At 43.8% G+C, this 27,606-nt stretch overlaps 2 protein-coding genes across 5 annotated transcripts in view; both read right to left on the reverse strand.

Annotated features, from left to right (window-relative positions):
• Positions 1-19,741, reverse strand: part of Tbk1 (TANK binding kinase 1) — a 38,069-nt gene extending 18,328 nt beyond the window's left edge. The window contains exons 1-7 of one of the 3 annotated variants that reach the window (XM_076920360.1): positions 19,644-19,741; positions 17,041-17,210; positions 13,114-13,254; positions 8,965-9,094; positions 6,167-6,348; positions 4,934-5,094; positions 2,012-2,122 (exon numbers count right to left, since the gene is read on the reverse strand). In XM_076920360.1, coding sequence (XP_076776475.1) covers positions 2,012-2,122; positions 4,934-5,094; positions 6,167-6,348; positions 8,965-9,094; positions 13,114-13,254; positions 17,041-17,127 — 812 coding nt within the window. In that variant the 5' untranslated portion in view covers positions 17,128-17,210; positions 19,644-19,741. Of the gene's footprint in view, positions 1-2,011; positions 2,123-4,933; positions 5,095-6,166; positions 6,349-8,964; positions 9,095-13,113; positions 13,255-17,040; positions 17,231-19,133; positions 19,273-19,643 lie in introns of those variants that run through there. The other 2 variants (XM_076920361.1, XM_076920362.1) reach the window with 2 other exon arrangements.
• A 767-nt stretch (positions 19,742-20,508) lies between these two features.
• The window catches only part of Xpot (exportin for tRNA), a 39,151-nt gene continuing 32,053 nt past the window's right edge, over positions 20,509-27,606 (reverse strand). For both annotated transcript variants that reach the window (XM_076920358.1, XM_076920357.1), the window contains exons 23-25: positions 27,332-27,403; positions 24,778-24,834; positions 20,509-23,158 (exon numbers count right to left, since the gene is read on the reverse strand). In XM_076920358.1, coding sequence (XP_076776473.1) covers positions 23,132-23,158; positions 24,778-24,834; positions 27,332-27,403 — 156 coding nt within the window. In that variant the 3' untranslated portion in view covers positions 20,509-23,131. The remainder of the gene's footprint in view (positions 23,159-24,777; positions 24,835-27,331; positions 27,404-27,606) is intronic.

Below are 27,606 nucleotides of genomic sequence, written 5' to 3' on the forward strand. Positions count from 1 at the left end.
TTTGAGAGGATTAGAAGGTGTTGCTTTGTGTTCTCTCTCTCTCCCTGTCACATGAGGATAATGGACTAACCCTCTATAGTTGTAAGCCCCGACACTAAATGCTTTCTTTTATAAGTGTTGCCTTGCTGGTGGTGTCTCTTCACAGCGATAAAACACTGACTAAGACAAACTGTTAATAGTTTTATAGGCTTCATATCCTTTATCTAAAATGTTTGGAACCAGAAATGTTTGAGCTTTAGATTTTTTTTTCAAAGATTTTGGGGTATTTGTACATATGAAATTATCAGGGGATTGGATCCAGGTCCAAATGCATAATTTGTTTCACATATTCATAATATACATGGCTTGAAGAATTTCAGTCTTTTTAGTGAGTCCACATTCTGGTTGCACATGTGGAGATCTGTGGAATTTTCCGTTTATGGTATTATGACTCTGCAGCATTTCCGATGCCAACTTCCCAGAATGCCTGGCTGCTCCCTGCGGCTGGCTATCCAGCCTTGATTGGCACAGGAGGACGGCTAACTGCTCTTCTTTCCCAGGTCTTTATATTCTGATTAGTAGTTTTCACTGCTTACTTGACTTAAATTTTACTATTTAAGACAAACAAAAAATCACAAAAAGAACCTTTTGAAATCTAGTAATTTTGAGGAAAGATTTCTATGCTAAAAGCCGTGGTGGATGAGGTTTGCTTCCCTCTCTGCAGCTCACCGTGAGATCCCTGACTCAGTAATACAGTAATTAACCAGCACCAGATCCCTGCCTGAGCCTGTCACATTCTACCAGGTTCCCTGAGGTCCCTAAGAGTAATATTTCCTAAATCAAATAGGACACAAACTACTATAACTATAAAGTTCTGCTCTCTGACATAGCATGATTCTTTTGGCAAATCTAGTTACATGAGTTAACTTCAGAAAATATTTTCTAAAAAGTAAAAACTTAAACTTCGGCTAGTGTTACTATTACTTTTTTTCCCTCGGGGGTGGGGGTGGGGGTAGAAAGGGGATTGAGATAGGGTCTCATTCTGTACTTTAGGCTATCCTGAAACCCATTAGGTAGCCCAGGCTGGCCTGAAACCCATGGTGATCTTCCTGCCTCTGCCTCCCAATGCTGGGGTTATAGGCATGAACTACCCCTGGCTTTTTAGTTTGTTTTTTGAGGCAGGGTCTCTATGCAGCTCTAGCTAGCCTAGAACTGTGTACCCCAGGCTAGCCTTGAACTTGTGCTCCTTCTGCTTCCTGAGTGCTAAGATGGTGGTGTTTTACCACTGTGCCCAGCTACTTTTAATTTGCTATTGATCAATTCTTCCTTTGTGATTGTCTGACGGTGTCATTCTCACAGTTCTGGTCTCCAATTCACAGAGATCCTCTTACTTCTGCCTCCTGTGGGATTAACAGTTCACGCCACTGTGCTGGGCCTAGAAATGCTTATTTTGTATTCTCTGAATAAAATGAATTTTTTTTTTAAGGTAAGGAGAAAGTTAAACTTGGTAATGCTTATATTTTATAAGTCTAATTTTTAAAAACTTACTCCTAGTTATACTACTATTTGTGGTCCATCAGTATGAAAGTCAGCATGAAAGTCAGTGTAATTCCTACATTGGAAAGAATTTCAAAACACATGAGAAGCAATCTGAAGAACGCATGCTCTGTGTCCTCAGGAAATTATGTCTAAAGCTTGGAATGTTTACACCACACCAAATGCAAGTTATCACATGGTTCAACCTAATCAAAATAAAACTAAAACTAGAAAGCCAGCAGTGACGGCCTACGCCTGTCACTCCAGCATGTAGGAGGCAGAGGCAGGAGAATTATCAGTCTGGGTTACATACTGAGTTCGAGGCTAACCTGGGCTACACAGCAAGACGCTGCCTCAAAAAACAAAACTGACAGAAACAACAAACAAAGCCAGCCCCGGAAATATGCTTAAATATTTGCATGTGTTTATGATTTTTAGGATCCAAAAAGTGTAACCACAGGTGCCAAAGGTCGTGAGTTAGGTAGACCGCACTTACTGAGAAAGACTACAAGAAAGAGGCATGTCTCCACTCCAGTCAATTGGTCCGTTTTCTGCTTTCTGTACTCCAGATATTGCACCAGAAGGCTTCCCAGTGATTATCTTATACCTTAGGAGGAACAACGACAGAATGAGGTAAGGCAGGTCATCACTGTATGGCCTAGTAAAGCGGGTCATTACTACATGCCTACTAACAGACTGCAAGTTCCCCTCACTTACACCTGCCATCATCTACCCTTTGTGACCGATGGCCGCAGCATCCCTGAAATAATCAGTACTCTGGCTGACAGAGGTGGGACAGCAGTGTGAGAATACTATCTGTATGCCATAGTTTTCATATGGGAACCCATGTCTGATGTTCACAACAAAATTATTTTTTTGTCTGAAAAAATGGGGCAAACATAAAACAGTTATGTCACTGAGTCTGTCTAGACTATAAAAAGCACCTCCTCCTGTCAAGCAGACTGTAAGGTTACTGCAAAATGAGCCATCCAATTATGTTTTAAAGAAGCGGGGGATAAAACAATACACAGTGCAGTCTCAGGAAATCCTCCACACAGACAAAAGGTCCACACTCCTGTAAGAAAGATGCTCTACAACGGCTGTCCACACTGGCGAGTGTCAGAGAGAGCAGAGGAGCAGAAGCCAGGCTGGCCGGGAGGGACTGTGTCTTGCCGTCAGAATTCCTGTACCTGCATGAACACACCGGCACCAGTCAGCAGGAGCCGACATCGGCCAAGGCCAGGGTTTCTGTCTGATCATCTTTAGTTCATCAGTTAGGCAAAGGTGCTCTGAGCAAATCAATGTGTTTTTTAAAAACCAGAGTGGACCAGTAACCCAACTGATGCAGACTGTGCTTCCTCCAGGGAGGTGGCTGTAGTTTCTGCCTTAAGGGATGCTTCCTTGCGGGACCCAGTTTAGAAGAACACGTAAATGGAGATGTGGTGTTAATGCACTGACAGAAGCGAGGAAGATCAATGACAGCACCGCTGTGCGGCCAAAGTTCTTCACAAGCTTCCTCTCTACCGGCTTTCCGTGTAAACCTTAATCACGTGCTGAGCACCACGGCTGGATGGGAGACGAGTGGACCACCCTCCAGGCCGTCAAACGGCCACTGATAGTGACGCCACACCACAAACATCTACTATCAGAGCTGAGTGTCTGTGCAAATAGACACCCCAGTAATGTAAGCACACAGTGAGCAGAGTCAACAGGTGGCTTGGGAGTCGCGTCTCCTTTCTCATCCAGGTTAGAGCAGCGTCAGTTGTCAGTGCTTTAAGATGTATCTATGAGAGCAGAAGTCTGTGCCCGTCGGGTACAGCTTATATTTAATGAGGAAACAAAGGGGGCTTGGCCTTTGCTAAGGAGGGGGTTAATAAAAAGGGCACAGTTGTAAAGCAGGCTCAGGTGGACACCGCATCATTTTAGTGCAATCAGTGCTGTCTTCTCCATGTTCAGACACAGTGTTTCACTAGCACATGCACATGTTCAAGCTTTAGGAAAAGCCAATGTACCATCTCAACTTGTCTTATCTGCTCCTCAAGTAATGTTAAAGGAAAAGTGCGTTTCTTCATCAGTTTCCTGAGATGACAGAAAAGGCTCAGTTTTACAGCTGTGATTACTCTAATCACACACACTGGGGAAGCTGGGTATGGTGGGTATGCACACAATTCCCACACTCAGGAAGCTGAGGCAGAACTGCGCTGTCAGCTTCTTTTAAAATAAAACAAAGCACAGTGTGCTGGCTGGTTTTGGTCACCCTGACATAAACCTAGACATATCTGGGAGGAAGAAATCTTAGTAGAGAAAATGACTCCCCGAAAGATGACTACAGGAAAACCTGTAGGGCATTTTCTTAATTACTAATTAATAAGGGAGGGCCTAGCCCACTGGGGTGGGGTCAACCCTGGGCAGGTGGTCCTGAATGGTAAGAAAGCAAGCTGAGCAGGCCAGGAGGAGCAAGCCAGTGAGCAGCACTCCTCCATGGTCTCTGCATAAGCTCCTGCCTCCCTGAATGGTGAACAAGCTGTAAGATGAAATAAACCCTTTCCTCCCCAAGCTGCTTTTGGTCATGTGTTTTATCACACCCTAACACACACAGTGTTCAGATAAATCACACAATAAACCTCACAAGTCTCTCTATCTCGTCCTTGAGTTTTTCGTTTTTGTTTACTATTCAAGACTTTGTGCATGGACCATTTCTCCACTATATGGCAGCACATAAACACCGCTATGGGGCTGGAGAGCCGGCTCAGCAGTTAAGAGCACTGCCTCATCTTGCACAAGCCTTGGGTTCAGTTCCCAGCATGACAGTTCACAGGCATCTGTAACTGTAGTCTCAGGCAATCTTTTGGCTTCTTCAGGCAGCAGGTACACAGACATACATGCAGGAAAACACTTACACATATAAATTATACACAAAAAATAAAAATTTCAAAATGTATACTACACTACACCACTGAAATGCTTTATCTTTGGATGGAACCTGTAACAGGGAAAGAAATTCTGTCCAAAATACCGTTTTTAAAATGGTCAATGCATTCGGGGAAGAGAAGAATTGACTCTCCTTGGTCCTGTTCTGTACAGAAGTGTATTGTTATTTTTTGTGTTTCAGGTGCATGGCAAACAGTGGCAAGCACAAAGGTGGAATACAGAAATGAGCTGTGCTGAGGAGCGCTCAGAAGACAGGGTGTGCGACCATGAGCCCGAGACTGGACAGTGTTTACACTTCGTACACACTTAAACATGATTTGGATATCGATGCCAACATTCTTAGAAGGCTCCATTCTTAGTAAACCCCAGGTAGCCTAAGTATTAGAGAAAGACAATTCTCATCAATTTTGTTTCCTTAAATATCTGGAGAAACAAGATAGTATATACATCAGAAATCACTTCTGGCTTCAGACGCAGAGGCGCTTACATTACTTCCTTGTTCCTCCGAGGCCCCTCGAAGGGTCTAAATGGCAGCGACCCTGTGGCTGCGTGGTAGAACGTCACTCCAACACTCCACAGATCCACGGTAGCCCCATACTTCTTCTGATGGTCCTTTCTTAGCACTGCCCTCTCATACATGTCAGGATGCTGAAGAGAAAAGCATGAGCTGATGGCTTACGTAATGTAAGAAGTTAGGACTCAACACTGCTTCAAGCCCTATCATGTTTTCCTAATAACTTCACTTTTCTGTTCTCAAAAGACTAATTTGGGCTGGGGAGATGGCTTAGTGGGTAAAGGTGCCTGCAAGCAAGTCTGGTGACCCCTTAATTCAATTTCTGGGACCACATGGTGAAAGCAGAGCAGTGACTGCCACGAGCCATCCTGACTCCTACAGGGGCGCCACAGGACATGCATCTCCCCAGTACATACATGTAAGAAGAATGTAAGCCCATTAACTCTAGATACACCCGCCCTCCTTTGCAGCAATGATCCAATTTGCTGCATCCCATCAAAACATTCCCCTCCTCACTGCACTGAGCCCAAACTGGGGCCTTTCCTGGCCAGATACTTCTCAAGTCTTCGGGTGCCTCTTCTTCTAGTACAGATAGATCATTGCACTGGGGCTGAGGAGGTGGCTCAGTGCTTATGACCACTGGCTGGGCTTCCAAAGGACCCAGGTTAAATCCCCAGCACCCACATGGCTGGTTACAAATGTCTGAAGTTCAAGTTCCAGAGGCTCAGACACTTTTACACAGACACTCAGGCAGGCAGAGCATCAATGCACAGAAATAAAAATAAATAAAACAAATCCACTGATTTAGTATATAACTGTAAAACAATCAGGAATGTTTACTGCTGGTTCTTTTGTAGATTTGCTTTGAGACAGGGCTTCACTATTTAGCCCTGGCTGATCCAGAATGTTCTATGTAGACCTGGTGAGCCTTAAACTTGTACCCATTCTCTTGCTTCTGCCTCTTAAGTGCTGGGATCAAAGCTGAGTCAGCACAACTGGAACAACCTCTGAGACTGCCCAGTAGAAAGTGAAAGTATAGTTAGAAATCAATACCTAATTTCCTTATTACACACCATACTCATTGGAACAGAAAACAACCTTTGTCATAAAAATTTTGTAATACTTTATAGGCTTGTGATCAGTAACTCCATGTATAATATACCTATTTGGTTATTAAAACAAAACTATCAATAGCATGTGACTTACCAAATATTCTTCTGTGCCATACAGAGACACAAACTGCTCATCGTCCTCTAACTCTCTAGCAGCCCCGAAATCTGTGAGTTTGTACACAGACTGTCCGTCTTCCCCTATAACACGCATGATATTTCCTGGCTTGATATCCCGGTGCACTATGCCGTTCTCTCGGAGATGATTCATTCCGCCCACTTCAGCAATAAACACAAAACAAAGGAAATCATATTGTGGGTCTCCATTTGTATGTACATCTCAAACTCACGGACAGGATACATTCATATTCACTCAAACTAGTTTTTGTACAAATTGGCTTGAAGTCCTTTTATTCTAAGAAATAGATCCTCTGTGTACAAATACCCAAACTCACACTCCCCAGGCACAAGTGTGTAGCAATCTTCTGTTTCAATCACAAAGAGTTTATAAGAATTATGGCCCACGGAAGTGTGCTATCTTTGATAATTACTGGGCGAATGGAACAGAGTCTTGAGGCTAGGGCCTCCTGATCTGCTTTTGGTGACACAGACAAAAACCACAGACATCTGTCTTTCACCAGTTTTACACTCCTTGTTGTTTTTGAGACAACAGTCCTGGCTGTCTTGGAACTCACTCTGTCTGTAGACCAGGATGACCTTGAACTCACAAAGACCTGCCCGCCTCTGCCTCTCGAGTACCGAATTAAAGCTGAGTGATACCATGCCCAGCTCTTGTCTTACACTTACTTTATTTTGGGAAAAAAAGTCACAAGAAACAAACTGGCTTCAACATAAAAAACTGTAAATAACGTGTAGCAAAAGGGGCAGAGTGTGATCCACGAAGATGTGTTTCCTATGACAGTCCTGGTCAGTCTATGTTCCTTTTCTCAGTGTGATCCATGAAGATGTGTTTTCTATGACAGTCCTGGTCAGTCTGTCCTTCTCTCAAGGGCAAAGGCACTAACACTGCTGCAGTTGAGCTGTGGAGCTGATGGGCAGGGCATCAGCTGAGGTCAACAGGTGTGTACCGCCATCTTTGCCTCCTCAAACACTGGACTCATTTCTTTCTGAGAAGGTATTATTTCACTTGTCTTTTAAAAATAGCAGGTTTATGGAAACACACACACACCTTGCCATTCATTTTAAGAAGTGTACCATTTAATAATTTTTAAAGAGCTGTACAACTGTCACTATGAACAGCACATTGTTCTCATGCTCTAAATAAAAACTGTTTCCACCTGGTCTAGCAGTACAGCCACTAGTAGGCGCTGTCACTCTGCAGTCACTCGCCCGCTTTCTGTCTCTGGACTGACTGCACAGGGTGGCTGGGACTGTGATACTCTCATCTTTTCTCTCTTGCTTCTTTCATTTTCTATCCTTTTAAGATTCACCTCATTTTAGCATGTGTCAAGATTTCATTTTTTACTTTTCAATTAAGGAGTGTATTTATTTTTTGTATTTATTATTTTGTGTGGTTAGTTTTTGCCAACTTGATACAAACTAGAGTCAAGTGGGAAGAGGGAACCTCAATCGGTACAGGCCTCCATCAGACTGACCTTTAGCCTCCATTAGAGTCTGTGGTAGTTCTTGATTACTGAGTGATGTGCAAGGGCCTGGTTTACTGTGGGCAGTGCCGCCCTGGGAGCTACAGGAGAAGTAACTGAAAACAAGTCTGAGAGAATCAGGAGTGCCCACCACAGTCTGCCTCAATCCTGCTGTGGCTTCCTTCGGTGAGGCTTGTGATCAGGAAATGTAAGCCAAGCCTACCCTTACCTCTCCAGTGCTTTTGGTCATGGTGTTTAACACAGCAACAAAAACCAAGCTAGAACAATCTGCCTTCATCTGGAAATATGGACTTGCATTTCTTCCATGAACAAGTAATATTCCATTATATGGATATAAAATATCTTTAATTTATGTGTCAGTTGATATTTGGGCTGTCCTGATTTTATTTTTGGCTATTATGAATACTTCTTCAATGGACACAGATATGTAAAATTTTATGTGGATGTTTTTAATATTTTGGGCATGCCTGTCAGAATTTCCACAGCATAGTTACTTTATATTCAGTCTTCTTCTGCACCTGTTAAGCTGTGCTCTAAAGGGCTGTATTATTGTACAGCCCTATAGCGAGCGACGCGTGGCAGAGCAACTTCACCCTTGCCTACGCCTGCTCTTGTTACTTTGCTCTGTCCATCTTCATGGTAGGAAGTGGCTTTTCATTAGAACTACATTAGCAATTAATGATGAGAACTGTTTAATACACCTGTCGAACATCTGGCTATCCTTATTTTTTTGACAAATGTTTGGTCAAATCCTTTGACAAATTCTAAAACTGTATTTTGGACAGAGCATCTAGATAACACATGTTATGTGTAATCTGCAAACACTTTCTGCTTATGGGATCTCTTATCAGTTATCATCTCAAATAAGTTGTGGTTTTTTAATTTTTTATTTTATATATATGTATTTTGCCTGCATGTATATCTGTACACTAAATGTATACCTAGTGCCTGTGGAGGCCAGAAAAGACCACTGGCTTCCCAGAGTTGAAGTATGGATGGCTGTGAGCTACCCTGTGGGTACTGGGAATTCAAAGTCGGTCTCTGCAAGAGCAGCTGGTGCTTTCAAATGCTTAGCCTTTGTCTAACCCTGAAGGAAGTTCTAATGCTGATGAGATCCACTTGTGCTTTTAGTGTGGTTTCTAAGAAACACTGAATAAAAGCTTTTTGCTTTGAAAAAGGAAATTGGTTTTTCATTCTGTATATCTTTAAATAATATATGTATGAAATGATAAAAGCAAACATATATATAAAACCATATAAACAAACATACCCACATCTCGTAAAACAATTAAAAATTCTGATTCTGGAAGTCCATAGGCATTGGATGGCTCCTCTAGAACAGTGTATAAGCTCCCACAGGGACAAAATTCCATAATCAGTACTTTATGTCTTGTTGTTGTCTGCAAAAGAAAAAGGTCACTAATTGAGAACCAACAGGAAACCCGACAAGACCAAAGCTGAATCCAGGCAGTGCTCACCCACCTGACCTAATTCAAGTGCAGGACCTGCAACAATGACAAAGTCACTGTGAACCTTCTCACTGGGACTGAGAAAATGTTGTAATAATGGCTTCCAGACATCTATTAAATAAAGTTGAGAGCTGGAGAGGTAGTTCAGCAATTATGAGCACTGACTACTCTTCCAGAGGACCTGAGCTCAGGTGCCAGCAACCACACAGGGGCTCACACAACTCCAGCTCTAGGGGCTCCATCACTGTCTTGTTCTCCCCAGGCACTAGAACACACATGAGCATACGGATACAAATAAAACCTAAATCGTCATATATAGATAGATCATAACACTTATAAACTGAAGGTCAGTTTGTGTGGAAGGCAAGCTAAATCTCAACCACAAAATCACGGTGGCAGTGTTAATGTTTTTGTTCAAATCATTTAGTCTTTTTCTGCAAAACAACATATTTAGGACAAATCTCCTTACGATAAGTACTTTTACTTTAAGAAATGGAGTCCTGGCCTTAAAAAGCAAGAGTGGCCTGGAGAGAGGCTCGGTGGTTAGGAGCACGCACTTGCTGTTGCGGAGGAGCGGAGCTCACACTGCCTGCAATGTCCACTACAGAGGACCCGCTGCCTCATTTAGACCCGCACAGGTAACATACACAAAGACACCTAAGTCAAAATAAAAACCAAACTTGAGGAAAGTAAAAAAAGAAACCAAACTAGGTGGCAGAACAGTTGAAAAGTCTGGCCTGTTCATCTCCATCTCAGCTAATCAAACTGCTTTATCAACATAAGAGCTTTATAAGGAAGAAGGAGCCTCACCAAACTACGTAGTATATAGTGCTCACATGACATATAGCAATTTCAGAAACCTACAATTTTTAATGTAAAAATCTAGTATTAACTTTTGACTTTTGGTCCTTAAAAAAAGTTTAACCAGCCTCAAAGTACTTCTATAACGTATTTTCTTTGTTCAGTAGTCATAAAAGAGAAATAATATAAAACAAAAAAAAATCTGTTTTGTATATACACGCTGATGACTGAAACACTGGGAAATTCCATCAATAAAGAATAATGTTACATCTCATTCTTTTTCTTATGAGACAAAGCATATTGTAGATATACAACACTGTAATTAGGACCATACTACATTTCTCGCTTTTTTCAATTCTGATTTTCTTTGTCAATTTTATGTATTAGTGTTTTGCCTGCATATATGTCTGTTCCTCATGTGTGTACCTGATGTCTACACAAGTCAGAAGAGGGTAAAGGAACTAGTTAGAGGCAGTTATGAGCTGACACATGGGTGCTGGGAATCAAACTTGGTCCTCTATAGGAACAGCCTTGGGAGTCATTTCTCCAGCTCTTTAATTTTCTTATGAAAAATTCTCTAAGTATGTTTCCAGAGGAATACTGTTTATTGTTACGTAACTCCTTGTGCCGAGAATTAACTTATATGTTGACTTTCTTCCTCCCTTTTCCGAGAGAGGGTCTCACTGTGTAGCCCTGGCTAGTTTGAACTCATTGTACAGTTCAGGCTGTCCTTGAACTCAGAGATCCATTCATTAGCTTCTGCCTCCTGATTGCAGGAGTAAAGGCGTGTTCCCCCATGACCAGCTAACTTTCCCTCTTGAAAATGACTGCTGCCCCTTGAGATCTGTTTGCAAGAGGTTTTTTTTTTTTTTTTTTTTTTTTTTTTTTTGATCTGGGGCTTTAGGCAATGGCTAGCTAATTATGTTATTTCTTTTCTTTTTAAAAATTTGATAGGTACACTACAGCCCAGACTAGCCTCAAACTACCAGTTTCAGCTCTTGTCTCAGCTTCCTCAGTGTTAAGATTTACAGGCTTGAGCTCTCATGCCAGCCTTTCTAAAAAAATTTTTTGAGAAATGTTCTCACTCTATAGCCCAGGCTGGCCTTGAACCTCTGGTTTTCCTGTCTCATTCTCCTAAGTGCTTGGACTCTAACAGCCTACACTAGCTCAGCCAGCAATGCAGTTTTATGGAGGCTTTAAGACACATCATATGTATTCTGACTTGGGAGAAGTAGACTCCAAAGGTCTGCCATGCAGTCGTAACATGATGGAGCCCTACAAAAACATCTCACACCAAGGCTTAGGTGGGCCTTTCAGGTCAGCATGCTCTCTACATCAGTGTAAAGGGTAACAAGCTCATGCCTGGACTGGCTCGTAGTCTCCCTGCTTGTGTCCTGTACCTCTGGCTGTTCTGATTTGTATCTTTGTGCTATCCTACAATAAAAAGTACAGTATGTTCCCGAGTTCTTCAGCTCCCTATACATTCCAGCATATCATCAAAGCGAGACTGTCCTAGGAACTCCTGATACTTCTGTTCCACAGGAAGAGTCACTTTGGAAACACCTGTACTTGGGGCCAGTGTCTAAACTGAGGGCAATTTTGAAGACTCTGCTTTCTGCATGTTGACTAATTCCGTAGCAGCTAGTGTCTTCCACAGACTTGGTAATTTGGAAGGACAGTCTCTGGCTTCTGTCAGTGTTCTCCTCTCCTCTGAAGTCTAGGCTACTTTGGCTTTTGCAGCAATTCTGACTCAGTGGCTCGAGGTCTAGGACTACAGACACGCACCGCCATGCCTGGCCGCAAGGCTAAGCTCTTGAGTCTGGCTACACTGGGGTAACTAGCCACCATACATTTTAACATATGCAGCTTTTCAAGCTGTCTTTACCATAATATGAGAGTACTAATTCACATTTTAACACATAAATTCTAACTCATACTTGATCAACCCTAAAGAAATAATCTCAAGAAGTCACCAGGGTAAGGAGTATACAATAATAGTTTTGAAGAGAAGATCTTTACTGAACAGCCACATCTAACAGCAAGATCTCTACTTCATTATTTCTAGAATATTTTTCCTAATGGTACACTTAATTTTAGCTATTTCCCTAAAATTACTACTTTATAATTAAGATTTTAATCTCTAACTATGAATTTTATTCATTTACAAAGGTTTCTATCACTGTCCTTTTGTTTCTTGTAAAATATTTTATTCTTGATTTATGTGCATGTGTTTGGGCACCCAAATATCAGCCAGCAGTGTCTGGGATCTCCTGAAGCTGGGGTTACAGGATGTTTTAAGGAGCCTGGTGTGGGACCTGAGCCCAGTCCTCTGGGAGAGCAGCAAGTTCTCTGTTCTGAACCATTCTCCAGCTCCTGTTCTTCCTATAATTATGTGAATTTTACTTCAGTTAGTTTTCTCTTCCTTTTTTGGCATAAATAATACAAGTAACTGATTTTTTTGTTTGTTTGCTTTTGAGACGGGGTTTCTCTGTGTAGCCCTGGCTGTCCTGGAACTCAGAGATCCTCCTGCCTCTGTCTCACAAGTGCTGGGATTAAAGGTGCCTTGCTACAAGTTACTAAATTTGACTCCTCTTTCTTATACTAAGTTTTCTGCTTTTTTCCCCCTTTGTGGATGTTTTATTTATTTACATTTCAGATGCCATTCCCTTTCCCCATTTCTCCTCCCTAGAAACGCCCATCTCATCCCCCCTCCTTTTGTTTTTATACCATTTTAATTACATGCAAGCATTAAGGTGAGTTCTAGGTTGAGGGTCTAGCAATACAATAGATGCTACTAGTCAAGGAACAAGCAAGACAGTAAACACAAATAGTCAAAGAACAAGCAAGGCAATAAACAAAATTCTGTGAACACTCCCGAGATCACTGTTTCTAAGGGCTTATCAGGATGACAAAAGTTATCTGTGCCAACTTCCCTGTCCTAGCCCTGAGTCATTTCAAGTCTGAAGACTACTTCCTTTCTGTTTTCTTTCTTATGACACCTTGTTTCTATTCTCTATGCATTAGAGAAGAGCTGTGGATAGAACACTCGGTTACAGGAGTCATAAATCCTATGCTGTTTATACCCCTTTGCTAGGTCCTGTCTTCTGAGTAGGACGAACCACAGCACAACCGCAAGCCTGAGTACTTACCTCTTCTTCAATAGCAAATAACTTGACAATGTTTTTGTGATTGAGTTTTTTTAACACTTCAAATTCTCTCATTTGAACATCCACTGGGCGGAGGAAGCTTATGTTATTAAATACTTTGACAGCATAGAGGTCACCAGTTTTCTAAAAGAAACAAGAAGATGAAGTCAGTGACTGCATGCTGGCAACCTGTGTCCTCTCAGCACACACTCACCCCCAGACCAAGTGCATCTCAGCACACACACCCCCCCAGACCAAGTGTATCTCAGCACACACACACACACACCCAGACCAAGTGCATCTCAGCACACACACACACCCCAGACCAAGTGTATCTCAGCACACACGCACCTCCCAGACCAAGTGTATCTCAGCACACACATGCCCCCAGACCAAGTGAATGTCAGCACACACGCACCCCCCGACCAAGTGCATCTCAGCACACCACGCACCCCCCAGACCAAGTGAATGTCAGCACACACATCCTCAGACCAAGTGCATCCTCTCACATAAGTAATTTTCATGTGTTTATCCCTTGACCAAGCTCCGGTCTGTCAAAGGTAAAGAACGGACCCCCAAAGGTCCCGCCTCTTACACTCCAGGCAGAACTTACAAATGGAAACACTAGTGGCAAAGACAGTCATACAAGTCCCAGAAGGTATCAGCTCTAATGACACAGGGGAACCTCTTCTGGAGAAGAAAATGAAAACTGAAACTCCAAGGATTTCTCAGAGCCAAACATTCACATACAAACAGAGATAGAAAATTATACTCCACCTACAGACATTTTTATCAATGTTTGCAACGTAATGCAAGTCAGTTTTTGGCTTTTTTTTTTTTCACTAGCTGTGCTAACATGTATCTGTAAGGAGGCCTCTGAGAATCGAGGTCAGAGGGGACTTCCTGGTTAGATCATGCCACCGTGGTCACAATGGACTGAGCAGGTAATTTCACACAGTAATCACAACACAACTACGGCCTTTCCCACCACAAGCTTCACCTCACTCTAAGCTCTTCCAGGCTCACCCAAATCCTTTCAATCCCTGGGACTCCCAAGGTCCCCCTCAAGGTTTGCATTCATCCTCAGTTTCCCGTTTATCTAGGGTGACCCCTCCCTTGTACTGTGCTTCGACTTTCATAGAGTCACCTTCCTCCTCTCTCCACAGAAGCATATGCTTGTAAAACTATCTGCTGTTGTTAACAACCCACCTCTCAATATCCATATCTGAAGAGGCCTATCTCTAAATGACCCCACTGCCCAAGTCACACCAAATACAAAGATGTGTCAATTTCCTTCTGTCTCAAACTCAGTCTTTTTGTTACATTTATTTATTTTACTGTGTGGGTGTGTAAGGGTGAGGGCAGTATGTAACAGTTACTTTTCTCTTTCCACCGTGTGTGACCCGAGGATTAAATTTAGGTTGTTACACTTGGTAACATGTGACCTAAGCCATCTCATCCCTCAAACAGGAGGTCTCTGAGAGCAGTGGAAACAACATTGTTACCAGGCACCCAGGGTAATGAGGGTCTGAATTCTGGAGAGGTTTGTAGTTAACACACCTGTGCGGTAACACCTGCAGTCATCGGCCATTCTCTGTCACAGGTCACAGTTACAGGAGTTATAAGTAAAGATCAGCAAGGTCAGCAAACCTTCCTACAGGTCACGCCTCGTCACCTTCACCACGGCTGTCACACCCATGGACTCCATCCCACACAGCAGTAGCTCATGACAGCTTTAGAAGGACTCAGTTAAGGAGCACAGCCAGCCCTTAGGGGTAGGCTCCCGCCACGCACACGTGACGAAGACCCCTATCTCTAAATGGGAGCGCGAGCCCCAGAACCAACAGAGAGAACTGACTCTTGAAACTTGGCCCCCCTGCCGACCTCCAGCATGTATGCCATGGCAGCATGGTGTACACACATCACACATTAATAAATAAAAGTCTTAAAGATTAAATAAGCAATATGTTTTTGAATGGCAGCATCTTTATGAACATGGCGTCCTAAGTTATGTTGAATATCATAATCAAAAAAATCAAAAATTTTTTAAACTAAAGGAAAGTAAAATAAAAAAGCTTTATTTTTATTAGTATATGTATTTTATGTACATGGGTCTCTTGCATGTACGTCTGTGCATTATGTGTTTGCTGGTGCTCTTGAAGGGCAGAAGAAAGCATAAGATCTTCTGTAACTGGGTAGAGACCCTTTTGAGTCGCCATGAGGGTGGGCACTGGTTCTCAAACTCTGGTCCTCTGTGAGAGTAGCCAGTGCCCTTAACCACTGAGGCAGCCCAATTTCCAAGTTTCTAATATGGGTACTTGTCTGTCCTTGTAATCACTGATTGCAGGTGTTTATGGTGGGCAGAGGTATCAGATCTCCCAGGAGCTGGACTTACAGGCTGTTGTGAGCCATGTGACACTGGTCACAGACCCTCTGCACTAGCAGTATGTACTCTTAACTACTGAGCCATCCCTCCACCCCACGCCTCACACCCTGCCTTTTAGTGCAGCCTTAAATACTCGAAGTCGACAGTGCTATCACTAAGACCTTCCCATCCCTTTATTCTTCATTCAGTGAACATTTCTGGAGATCCACCATGTCTGTCTAGGCACTTACATGCAGGACACTGAGTAGCTAAGCAGGGAAAGGACTGGAAACAAACTATCTGGTAATGCAGTACTGACTGTCACTCTGTTTCCAGCTTACATCCTTCCTAATGCCACCTTGATACAAAATCAAATCCGTGTCATGTGCAGGGATTGCTTATTAGTTAAAGGTAGCCACTCCAGGCCCCACAGTGCCTCACACACACTAAGTAACCATTATGGTAACTTGGAACCAAGAAAGACAGAAGGTCAGAAGTGTTTCAACACTAAATTCTGTTGTTCTCATCTCGGTACAAAACAAACAAACGGAAAGCAATTTCTAGCAAAGGACTACCCAGGCATAGTGGAAGTGAACTCGAGTAAGGCTCCAGAGCCCAGGGTGGTTTCGGAGTGAAGAGGAACCTGCTGGAAGCCACATGTGGCATTCATGATTCATGCTTTCTGAGCCCCACAGCTGCTTACAATCATTCTCTCCCCAGAGGAAAGAGCCCCTCGCCCATGCGTGCTTGTCTCAGTGACAGTCTCAAAGCTACGGGAAGACAGAAGAGCGCCTCCCCTCCGCCCTGCCAGGGGACATGTTCGGCGTTCCTGTGTCTGAAAATGAGAATGACAGGGCTCCAAACAAAACTCACCCTAAAACACACAGTGCTGGAGAAAAGCCAGGATTTTACCTGGAAAAGGGGATTCCTACTCCATCCCTGTTCCAGCTTCTTCACATTTATCTTCCATTTCTTTATTTTAAATGATTCTACTTACTTTTTTTTTTTTTAAGACAGGGTTCTTCTGTGTGGTCCTGTCTGCCTCTGCCTCCTGAGCGCTGGGATTAAAGGTGTGCGCTATCACGGCCTGGCTATTCTGGTCATCTTTGCATTCATCCTCCACTACAGAATTCACTAGAATCCTATGGGTTCGTGACGTGCAGCCAAGAGGAACCCTTGAGTCCCATCCCCCATTTGTACCAGCTGCAGACTACCTCACACTAGGATACAGCCTTCCACCTCCCATCTACCCTGGATGGAGCTACTTTAGAAATGAGAATCACCTGTGGGCTCCTTAACTCTGTGCATCTGCCTGTCCTCCACACCTCCCTTCACTGCGAGCCACACCAGGAAGGCAGGTAGGAAACACTTTTCAATCTCTTCCAGTGTTTTTTTCATTCTGTAAACTCAGGAACTAGCACTACTAGGTAGATGTGTTCACTGCCCCAATACAAGCTAAATCTTAATCACAAAAATCATAAAATTCCTTTTCCTTAGACTTCAACGCGCTTGTCAGAAGACAGTACCAGGCTGAGAACATGACAGACAGGCAGCACTGTACCTACCTTATGCCTTCCTCGGAAGACATTTGCCGTGGCCCCCTGGCCTAAGACATCAGACAGAAGCCACAGATGGTTGGCAGTGCTCTGCATCTCGTCAGGCTCGGTCAGGCTCCGTCAGGCTCGGTCAGGCGATTCTCCTCACGATAAGGGGGAAGAAGAGATTTGCATGTACGCTGTTAAGGAAATAACACAGCTGAGAAACAGAAACGAGTGTCAGCCACGGTTAGCCTGAAGTAGGACCACCCAGCATTTCCCATTAGGCTAAAGTACACCCATGTTCCCAACCATATAACAGCAACAGTGCAATAGTAAACCACATACAGGCCATCATTTTTGTTACGCTGTGGAGATGGTATTTTACCATACTTCCCAGCCTGGCTTTCAACTCTCCATATAACCCCGACTAGTCTTCTGTCTTAGCCTCCAGAATAGTGAATTACAGGTAGATCAGGCTTTCTTTTTTTTAATTAAAAAGAATTGGATATGAGTATATTAGTCTGTGCACGTGATACTGGAGGGTGTGAGTCGGATCCCCCGGGAGCTGGAGTTACAGGCAGTTGTGACCCACCTGCTGTGGGTGCTGGGAGCTCAAGCCCACTCTGAGAACAGCAGGTGTTCTTAGCCACTGCCTTCCCCATGTTTGGCTTTTTTCTTCATATATTCAATTTAATTTACATTTCAGAGCTATAAGAAACATCCCTTTATCATGTAATACTGCCTCTGCCAATTAAAATAATATTGACTATTTATCTCCTCCAATTACTTTGAAAGGTTAATCACTGATTTACAAAAAAAAAAAAAATTTTTTTGGCCCAGAGTGTCTTTGTAGCCCAAGGTGGCCTTGAACCTGCCGCGTTCCTGCTTTTGCCTCTCACATGCTGGGAGACAAATGAAAGGCATCAGGGAGGCACAGAAAACAATCACCACCACATGATCGCCCCAGAAGGCAAAACTTCACCTACAGAGAAACTGTAATTGAAAAGTACAGAAGTCACCACTCCTGAAAAGCCAGTAACTCTTCTGATTCTGTTTAAGGATAGTTTCCTGAGCCAGTGAAATGGCTCAGTGAGCAAAGGGGGCTTGCTGCAAAACCTGACAACCTAAGTTCAGTCCCTGGAGACCATATGGACTACCTGTGCCACAGCATGCATGCCCACACACAATGCATTCGCATGCACACACACACACACACACACACACACAAACACACACACTAAAATGTAAAAAACATCAAGAAGCAGCCATTTCCCTGACTTCTAAATGGCCAGGGTATACACACACCAAGTACGCATTACCAAACACTAAGATGCACCAACTGCAGACTTGTCTTTTAACACAAGAAGGCCGTGCAGCCAAGAGACAGTACAAACACCAGACACATCAGACTCCTTTAAGTCTGTTGTAAGGTCAGATCAAAACAAGCTTACAGTCCATTTCCAGTAAGTTAGAACGCTGATCTTCCAAGGACAGCTAGGATCATGGGAAACGGCCAAGGGTCCAAGTTTCACCAAGGTCTTACACACTGGATATACTTAGAATTTTATCACCTATGTAATTAGATAAGGAATTGTACATCCATCTGTCTATTTGAAGTAAGCAATAAAGGAACCCCTTTTCGCAAACAATAAATGCACTTTTACCACTTACTATGTTTCATTCAAGGAGTGATAAGCCCAAATATGTAATGGAAAACCTGATACTGCATCGCTGTTAAATAACTGTACGGGACAAGTATTCATATGAGTCTAGTGGGTAACTGAAAACACACTTATCAGCTAAGATACATAAGATAAGCCCTCTGTATACCAATATAAAAAGATGGGTCCATAATATGATTTGAAGCCACAATGATTTGAAACTTTTTTCCAGGAACCCCCTAGAGACTAAAACATGACTCAGCACACCCACCGGATGCTTGCTATGTATATCTCCCCAAAATTCTGACAAGTGTAGTATCTGGCATTCAACAAGTAAGTTACTGGTGATTCTGTAGGCAGTCTACTTCCTTTTAATTGTTTAAAACGAAAGTTGCCAAGGATAAAACAGGTTTGGCGACATGGTGTACGGACAAAAGTTCCAGGATTTCCAAACTCTACCTCTATGTCATCCATTTATTCCGTAGATAGCCGAGGTCCCTGAATGGGGAAAGGTCGGGTTTTGATGATGCGTTTGACAGTTCTCGGGGAGAACCTGTCTTGGGACGACGGACAGAAAGAAAACTCCAGGGAAATGGGAATCAGAGACATAAATCCAGCAGGACAGAGAGGAACGAGAAGACATGGGGATTTGCTTTTCGCTGTGTACACTGAAGACGTCTCGTGCCGGTAGCCTCGGGTGAGTCAACCCTTGGGAACGCCAGTCCGTTTAAAAACTGCCGGTGGTGGCAGCTGGGCCAAGGGTGGGAGCGGCGAGTCAACTCCGGGCAGGGCAGCCCTTCTGCCCCGGCGGCCGCCAGGGCCCATCCGGGGCGAGCGCGAGGCTGCCAGGCTCCCGCGGCCCCGCGCTGACTCAGCACGCCGCCTCCCCGACCCCTGGCGCGCCCCCGCCCGCCCGCCCGCCCCTCAGTCCCCGTCCCGCCCCCACCGGCCTCCGCCCGCCCATCTTACCCAGCGAGCGTCCGCCGCGTACAGCCCGCGGCTCCGGGCCCTTCTAGCGCCCCAGGCTACTTCCGGCTTCGCCAGCCCGGGCCACGGAGCACGTGACCGACGGCGGGGCGTGCCTGCGCGTGCGTACTCCGCGACGGCCGGGCTAGCCAGGGCTGCGGTCTCCCAGTGCGGACGGGCGGAGCTAGGGAAGTGTGCCGGGCGGCCCGAGTGCGGCAAGGTGGGGACGCTCGCGGCCACAGGTGGACGGAGGGCTGGCCGCAGATCGCTTTCGCGGAGTAGGGGATGGGGCGGGTTTGTGTTTTAACGTCGCTTGGCTGCTGCGTGAAGCAAGTATCCAGGCGTCCATGACATCCGTGCTCTTAAGTCGCTCTTTCAGTTTGTTTTTGAAAATGGCCAAACTACTACTATGATCAGGTCCTGCTCAAGCAGGTCTTCCTTGCAAAGGAGTTGCTTCCACGGAAGCACGACAGCACCAAAACCCCCTTCCCACCTAAGGCCGAGACCAGCGGACCGAGGGCGAGCAGATCTACTTCGAAGACCGGAGCAGAGGCTTGAACTGAAAGCCGATAAGGGGCTGAAGCTGCCTCTCCGCCCACTCCTGACCTGTTTCCATCAAACTCACGGTGGAGATTTTAAAAAGCCCAATCCAACGAGTTCTTAGAAAGTTATTTTATTAGAATATTAAACAGTTTAGGCAATGAAACCATTCTAACAGCAAATGCACTTTCTGCTTACAATAAAATCTATTTCAGTTCTGATAATGACATGACAGGTCCATCCAAGTTTCTTCCAACAGGGGGAAAAAAAAACCAACCCACAGCTCCAAAGTGATGGAGGAAAAAGGACTAAGCCAAAGGACTTCACATGTTTTTTTGTTTTGTTTTGTTTACCACAGACGTGATACACAGTAAAATACCACATAATACTTTCTAAAAAAGTCAAGCCACTTGTGAAACCACCAGCAAGCATGGAGACTGAAACAACCGGTTAGGCACAGGACTAACTCAGGCACCAGAAAACCCTCTGTATTTTGCCTCAGTTTTCTCACCTGTAACAAATGAGATTCCCTCGAGACAATTATTTGGGTGCTTGCTTTTTAAAAATAAGGTACTTAATGACGGGACGGTTTCTTGATCTTGACCATACTTGGGTAATCTCAAGGAATGAAGATGAGGATTATTAGACATGATTACATTAAATGAAGCTCCTTATTAATACACTCTGATTTCCATGTCCTGATTTCTCAGGTCTATCTAAACACACGTGAACCCACTGTAGGGCTGTAAAAAGCCATGTGTGGACTCGATAGTACAGTAATACAAGCTAATACTGAGATCTGTGTTCTAATTCATTGGATTCTTAACAAGTTATGAGGTAGCTGCCATTGTTCCCCCCCACCTCCATTTCGGATGGGGGGAAACCAAGGCAGGAAGAAGTTATTTAACTTGCTCAAGGTCCTAAAATCAGTTACTGGTGTTAAGTGGTGTTTGAACCTACTTAATCTGGATCCAGAGTCAACATTGTACAAGCTCTTAACTACTGTGCTCTGATACACACCACAATACCTCGTACAATTTCGTTGTGGTCCCCAGATGTTATTACATCTCCCACAGTGCACAGGAACATAGCAAACAAACAGCCTGTTTGGCTCGCCTTGGTTTTTGTTGTTGTTCAGAGTCTCACTCTAGTCCAGACTGGCCTCAGCCCCCTCCGAATGCTGTGATTTCAAGCAGAAGCCACCAAACCTAGCCCACTTAACCTAGTTTTTTAAAAAAAATCATTATTTATAGAAGTACTGTATATACTTCACTATTTTCATCGCTCTGTAGATGAAATAGATTCTTAGCTGTCAATTTACTTCACAGCTTTTATTTAATAATGAAAGGAAAATGCTATCTCTTCTGGAGTTAAAATCAGAAACAGATTCATGTGCACAATTTAGAGTAAAATCTAGGGGGGTGGGGGGGGCGATCAAGCAGGCAAAGTGCTCGATAAACAAGATGGGGGCCCGAATTTGGATCCCATATCAAGCCTGGTAGCAGTTAACACTGAGTAGAAGACTCTGTTTCAAATAAGGTTCTTATTCTCCCCTACCCCACGTATGTGCACACAAACAGGCTTTAATAAGATTTTGGGAATTTATGTCCCTGGACAACACGTAGCCAAAGGAGAAAATAAGACAAGTCTCTCCTGAATTCTTTTTCTGTGGTGCTAGGGCTGGAACTTGGGGCCTCAAGCAAGCCCTCTGCCACTAATATACCCTCTGCAACAGATATCAGGCTTTTACTGACTGCATTTTTAGACAGACTCTCATGTAGCCCAGGCTGACCTCAAACTCATTATGTAGTTGAGGATGACCTGGAACTTCTGATCTTTTTCCCTTTCTGTTCCTCTGCTTTTATGCAGTGCTTAGGATAGAAGCCGGCCTTCACCGGGCATTTACAACACAGACTTAGATTTCGACATAAACGCCTACAGCTGTGTTGCTGGACTTGTGTTTGTCTGACTTCGTCTGTCTTTCCTGAGTCCCCGCCCACACCTCTACTGCACTTCTGGCTTTCTTCTGTCGCACATAGTGATTCAGTTAGGTGGTCAGACTTGGTGCTTCTCGGCTCTAACCCCGGTGGCTGGGAGGCAGGCTGTTCTGTATAGTGAGACCCAGTCTCAAGACAAAAAACCAACAAAAAAACCCTCAAGTGTGCTGTGCTCTGAGGACATCTAATATCATAGAAAACATTGGGCTTTATAATCCTATCATAGACTGACAGAGCCAGTTTCCAGTGCATTTAAAAAAAGACTTAACAGTTTGTGAGTGACCTCTGGGGCACTGTCTGTGAAGTAAGGCACCCACATTCTCATTTGCAGATCATCAGGTGGGAATCAGAATGACTAAGGTGGGAAAAGGAGGCTCTCTATAATAATACCGGAAAAGACTTGGTGCATTTCACTATGTAAAATTTATTTTTTTATAAAAAATGTGTAACACCAGCACCTGCTTTTAAGCCGACTTAATTAGGAACCCATTCTCTTATAGAATACACATTGGCATTGGAAAGTTTAAAGAACTGTAATGGCTATCTACAAAAGATTACGTTTTGATTGTTACCCCATAGCTTATGTGTCTGCACACATAAAACTGAACATTTGCAGCTTTACATTCACTTTGTTAGAGTCAGTTTTCCACTGCTGTATTTTATAAAGAACTTTAAAAGTTTCATATAAGGAAAAACATTAAGGAACTAGGATAAATCTATGTCTTATAACAGCATTTTACATAAACAATTTAAACTGGCATGCAGGCAACTTCTCTTGTTGTCACACACCTTTTCTAGGGAAAAATTACACCCATTTTACAGAAAATCCCACATACACCGCAATATGCTGGAAACAATGTTAAAGGACCAGTGTGAATGGCACACACAAACTGCTTCCTTATAAATTATGAACTGGAGTTCCTGATCATGACAGGGGCCAGGGAGGTCCAGTCCTTAGGGCTTTGCTCTCTGGAAGAACACCTGGAAGACAAGATTGAAACAGCACACGTGTCAGACAGGATAGTTTTTTCAAGGCTTCTGAATGCTAGTCACTCTTTGGTAACAAACAGTATTGCTATGAGCAATAGCAGTCAGAGGAAATAGCTTTTGGAAGATTTCTATTTACTGGTAAAATTAACAATGCAAAATTAAATTTAATGAAAAAAAAAGTCAAAGATAAAGACCAAAACCTTCAGCCTTAAAAGAGCTGCTGTTTACTTGGTGATTAGAAGGTATTTACAGCTCAATATTTGAGACCGTCAAAGGGCGGGCTAGCAGTCAGGCCACGCACTGGCCAGCACTGGAGTCCACACACAGTGATGTAACTGAACACACATTAGAAGTAGCACATGGCAGGCAGTGAGCTGATAGGAGGCCTACCCCATATGCATGTTCCTGAGACCTAGAGAGCCGGTATTCACCTGACAACCCAAGTGCAGGAAAGCTCAACACAGTGACTCACTCCTGAGATTTCAAAAGGTGGGAGACTGAAGCAAGAGACACTGAAGTGCAAGCTACCCCAAGTAAGGCTTCAGCTACTTCCATGGATGCTTTTCTTGTTTCTATGGATGGTTCTCCCAATTTTAAGGAAAAAAATTCTTCCTTCATGCTGGTAACTAACAAAGGACAATATAACTGAAATGAAGACAAATGCTATTTAAATTTTATTTAGTTTTGCTGTGATTTTATTTGTGTTCTGCCATGCTAGGAATAGAACCTAGGAATTGTACATGCTAGGCAAGTGTTCTACCATCGACCTACCTCCAGCTCTTGATTTAAGAATTCTACTAACATGAGCCAGGGAGCCACTTACTTGTAGCCTGTTACCAAGAAGTTCAGTATGTGGGACTTTGCTTTCCAAGCTGTTTACAGAAGCGTTAAGTGCTGAGACGCGGGCTGGACTCTGCAGCACTGTGACTGAGCTCCCTGAGGAGGGCAAAGCATCGTCTGGTGCCTGGCACATTAACAGCGGTCCCACGTGTGGAGCGGGACACGGCTACGGTCTCTCTTTTTTCAGGCAGGGTCTCACTATGTATCGGACGCTGACCGCTGACTGTTAACTTGTAAGGCTCTTGCGTCCATCTTCCAACTGTAGGGATTACTGGGATTCAACTCTAACTAGGGTGCTCTGTTTGATTTATTTATAAAATTTAATGTTTTAATGAATGTAGAAAAACAGCCCTGTTGGCCAAATCCCAGGGGTCTTCTTTGCCTGCTATACAATACAAATGTTTCACAAGAAAATTTAAGTGTCTAATTTATACCCTGGCTTTTGTGCTTTAAGATTTGTTCAACTTAACACCAATAGCTGTCCTCTGCCCTGCCCGGTTCTTCCTGTCCTCCAGCGCCCACTTACATCACACAGCTACACAAGAACAAGGAAAGCCCAAACACTGGTCTTATACCAGTATATTCAGGCCATCTAGACAATGAGTGCAAATATCTAATTTTAAATAGCTTTTCCAAGAGCTTACTTCATGGGAATTCACAAAAACATCTGCCATTACATCTCTTTAAACAAAGAAATCCCAGAGTAAGTGAGCTGGTCCAACTGTGTGCTCAACAGTTACAAAAGAGACGGCCATTTCCCAAATACCTACCTTCAGGTAATTCTTAAAGACTTTAGCATCGGGCTGCTGCAGTGCTTGACAGAACTCCTGGGTGACAAGGACGGGAAGACAGGGAACTCCATTTAATCAAAGCTCACAGCGTTCTTGTTGCTTTATGGTTAATAAACACAACTTACATCATAACCACTTCACAAGCTTAGCACAGTGATGTTCAGTACGAGAGCAGCGGGTCTTACAGCGTCTGTCTTCCTGCACAGATGAACACTGTCTAGCTGAAGGGGGACCTGCAGGTCCTAGTGAAAGACCTTGTCTCAAAAAAGGATGGCAGCTCCTAAGAAATGACACCCAAGGTGGACCTCTGGGGTCTACAAGGATGTACACACGTGTGCACACACACTGGCACATGCACACATACAAAGGAAATCCTGCTGTATACAACAAGTGCAGATAAACTTTGTGGATATCGTGCTAAATGAAACAACCAGTCACAGAAAGACCAAAAACAAAACAGACGTTAATTCTACTTCTATGAGGCCTCTAAAACAGTCAAAGTTATAGAATCCTGTGTAGCAGGGCGGCTGTCAGGGCCTGGGAAAGAGAACTTAGTAACTGGAAGAAAATCTAAATTATGTAAAAAAAGACCTATCTAATGCTGTATAAACAGAACACTGTCCCTTAATTAATACTGTACAGAAGACTTAAAAATGTTAAGCTACACCCTGTGTGGCCTCTGCTTATTGTGATGAAACTGAGCAAACTCACAAAACACTGTTGAGGACTGAGGCACTCGTGGGAGTCCATGTGAGGAGGGTTTTCACGGGTGGAGGCTGATTGGTCAGTCATCCTGTTGGCCCCTTTACACAAGAGCGTCTGACTCTAGCAGACACTCAGAGTTAGTCTGACACTGTACTAGCTGTGTGTGCCACTGCACACGCAGTGTGGGGAGCTGTCTAACAAAGCATGTGCTAGTGTGTCAACGTACATGGTAACTTTCTAACTGCCCATCTCAAAACAGAACTTCAGAATATTAAAAACTCAACACCACCCCAAGCAGAAGCTCTTGGATTTGTTGCTATTTTGTTTGTTTTCCCTTTCCTAATTCCTTCCCTCTTCTCCTTTTCTCATGTGTTGCATACAGGAGACAGGCAAGCATGATATCACTCAGCTGCACGCCCGACAGACAGAGTCTTCATATACTGTCATCACTGTCAGCGGGCTACAGAATTTCTTCGTTTTTTTCTTCTGTTTGCTTTTCAAGACTTTCACTCTGCAGCCCAGCTGGGCTTATACTCACTGTATAATCTAAGGTAGGTTCAGATTCATGACAGAGTCCTGCCCTAGTGTCCTAAGTGGTGGGATTGCATGCATGGGGGACCACACCCACCTGAATGTTTTCAAATGCATAAAATGTTGTAAGATTAGAAAAGAAACTCTAATGAACTTTGATTTTTAAAAGAATGAATTTGTTTTTATGTGTATGTGCTTGCATGAGTTTATGTTCACAAGCCTCAGAGGCCAACTGGACCATCTCTGGGTCCCCTGGAGATGGAGTGATGGGTGGCTGAGAGCTTATGTGTGGGTGCTGAGAAGTGAACCTGGGTTCTGAGCAAGGGCAAACAGTGATCTTAACCACTGAGTCTCATGATTCTGGTTTTTAAAATATTTAGTTTGGTAGCAAAATCCAGCATCTTCTTAGGTAACAACGTAAGTAGCACCACCCAATCTTTCACAATTTCAACACAGTGACACACAAGTAACATTTCCAAGTATCTCCACCTTCTGTGACATGAAAATGTACCTAACATCAGGCCGAGGCATTCCCCAGACCCTCAGAACCCAATAAACATGCCAAGAGTGGCTCCAGGCAGGCCACTGTGATGTCCGTGCCCAGGGGAGGTGGAATAGCAGGATACAGCTGGGGCTCGCCGAGAAGCCAGTCAGGCTTAACCAGTGAGCCAGAGGCCAGTGAGAGCCCGACTGTCTCAAAGGTGGGCGGCATTCCTAAGGATGGCACTTGAAGCTGTCCTCCAGTCTCCACACAGATGTGTGCACACATGCACATGTATCATGAAAACACATGCATACAGAAAAGGAAACGGTGTGTAGCTCCAGACAATGTTCCCGTCAATGTGAACTACCCCTTACCTATAGTACAGACAATGTTCCCGTCAATGTGAACTACCCCTTACCTATAGTACAGACAATGTTCCCGTCAATGTGAACTACCCCTTACCTATAGTACAGACAATGTTCCCGTCAATGTGAACTACCCCTTACCTATAGTACAGACAATGTTCCCGTCAATGTGAACTACCCCTTACCTATAGTACAGACAATGTTCCCGTCAATGTGAACTACCCCTTACCTACAGGAGGAGACTAAATCCGTATGGGGCTTAGGGACACTAAACATAACATTGTTCCCATGTGGTTTCACGGATCACTTCTAAGTCTAGACTCCAGGCTATGCAGCAAAACAAACTGAATGCTATCTGGCTTTCTCAAATTAAAATTTAGATTTGAAGTATACACTCACACTAATTTAATAAAATTATAAGCAAAAAAATATTTAGGAGAGCTCGTACCTGGATTATTTCTGGAGCGACCTGTAGGGAGGGCAGGTATTCTTGTTGAAGATACTGAACACACTCGGGGCCCTGCAGATGAAGAGAACGGAGCCATCATCTTTCTGGGCATTAGTAATGCTGGAGAAGGGACCGGAACAAGGAACAAGGAACGACGCACCCACGCTTTAACGGCAATCCAGTATGGCGGAGACCAGAAATGCTGGGACCTCACTCTGCCAACTTAACCAAACTAAATGCTCTGAGCCCTCAGCTCTCCATCTGGAGTTAGGTTA

The sequence above is a fragment of the Arvicanthis niloticus genome, chromosome 22, assembly GCF_011762505.2.
Source record: "Arvicanthis niloticus isolate mArvNil1 chromosome 22, mArvNil1.pat.X, whole genome shotgun sequence".
Lineage (NCBI taxonomy): Eukaryota > Metazoa > Chordata > Mammalia > Rodentia > Muridae > Arvicanthis > Arvicanthis niloticus.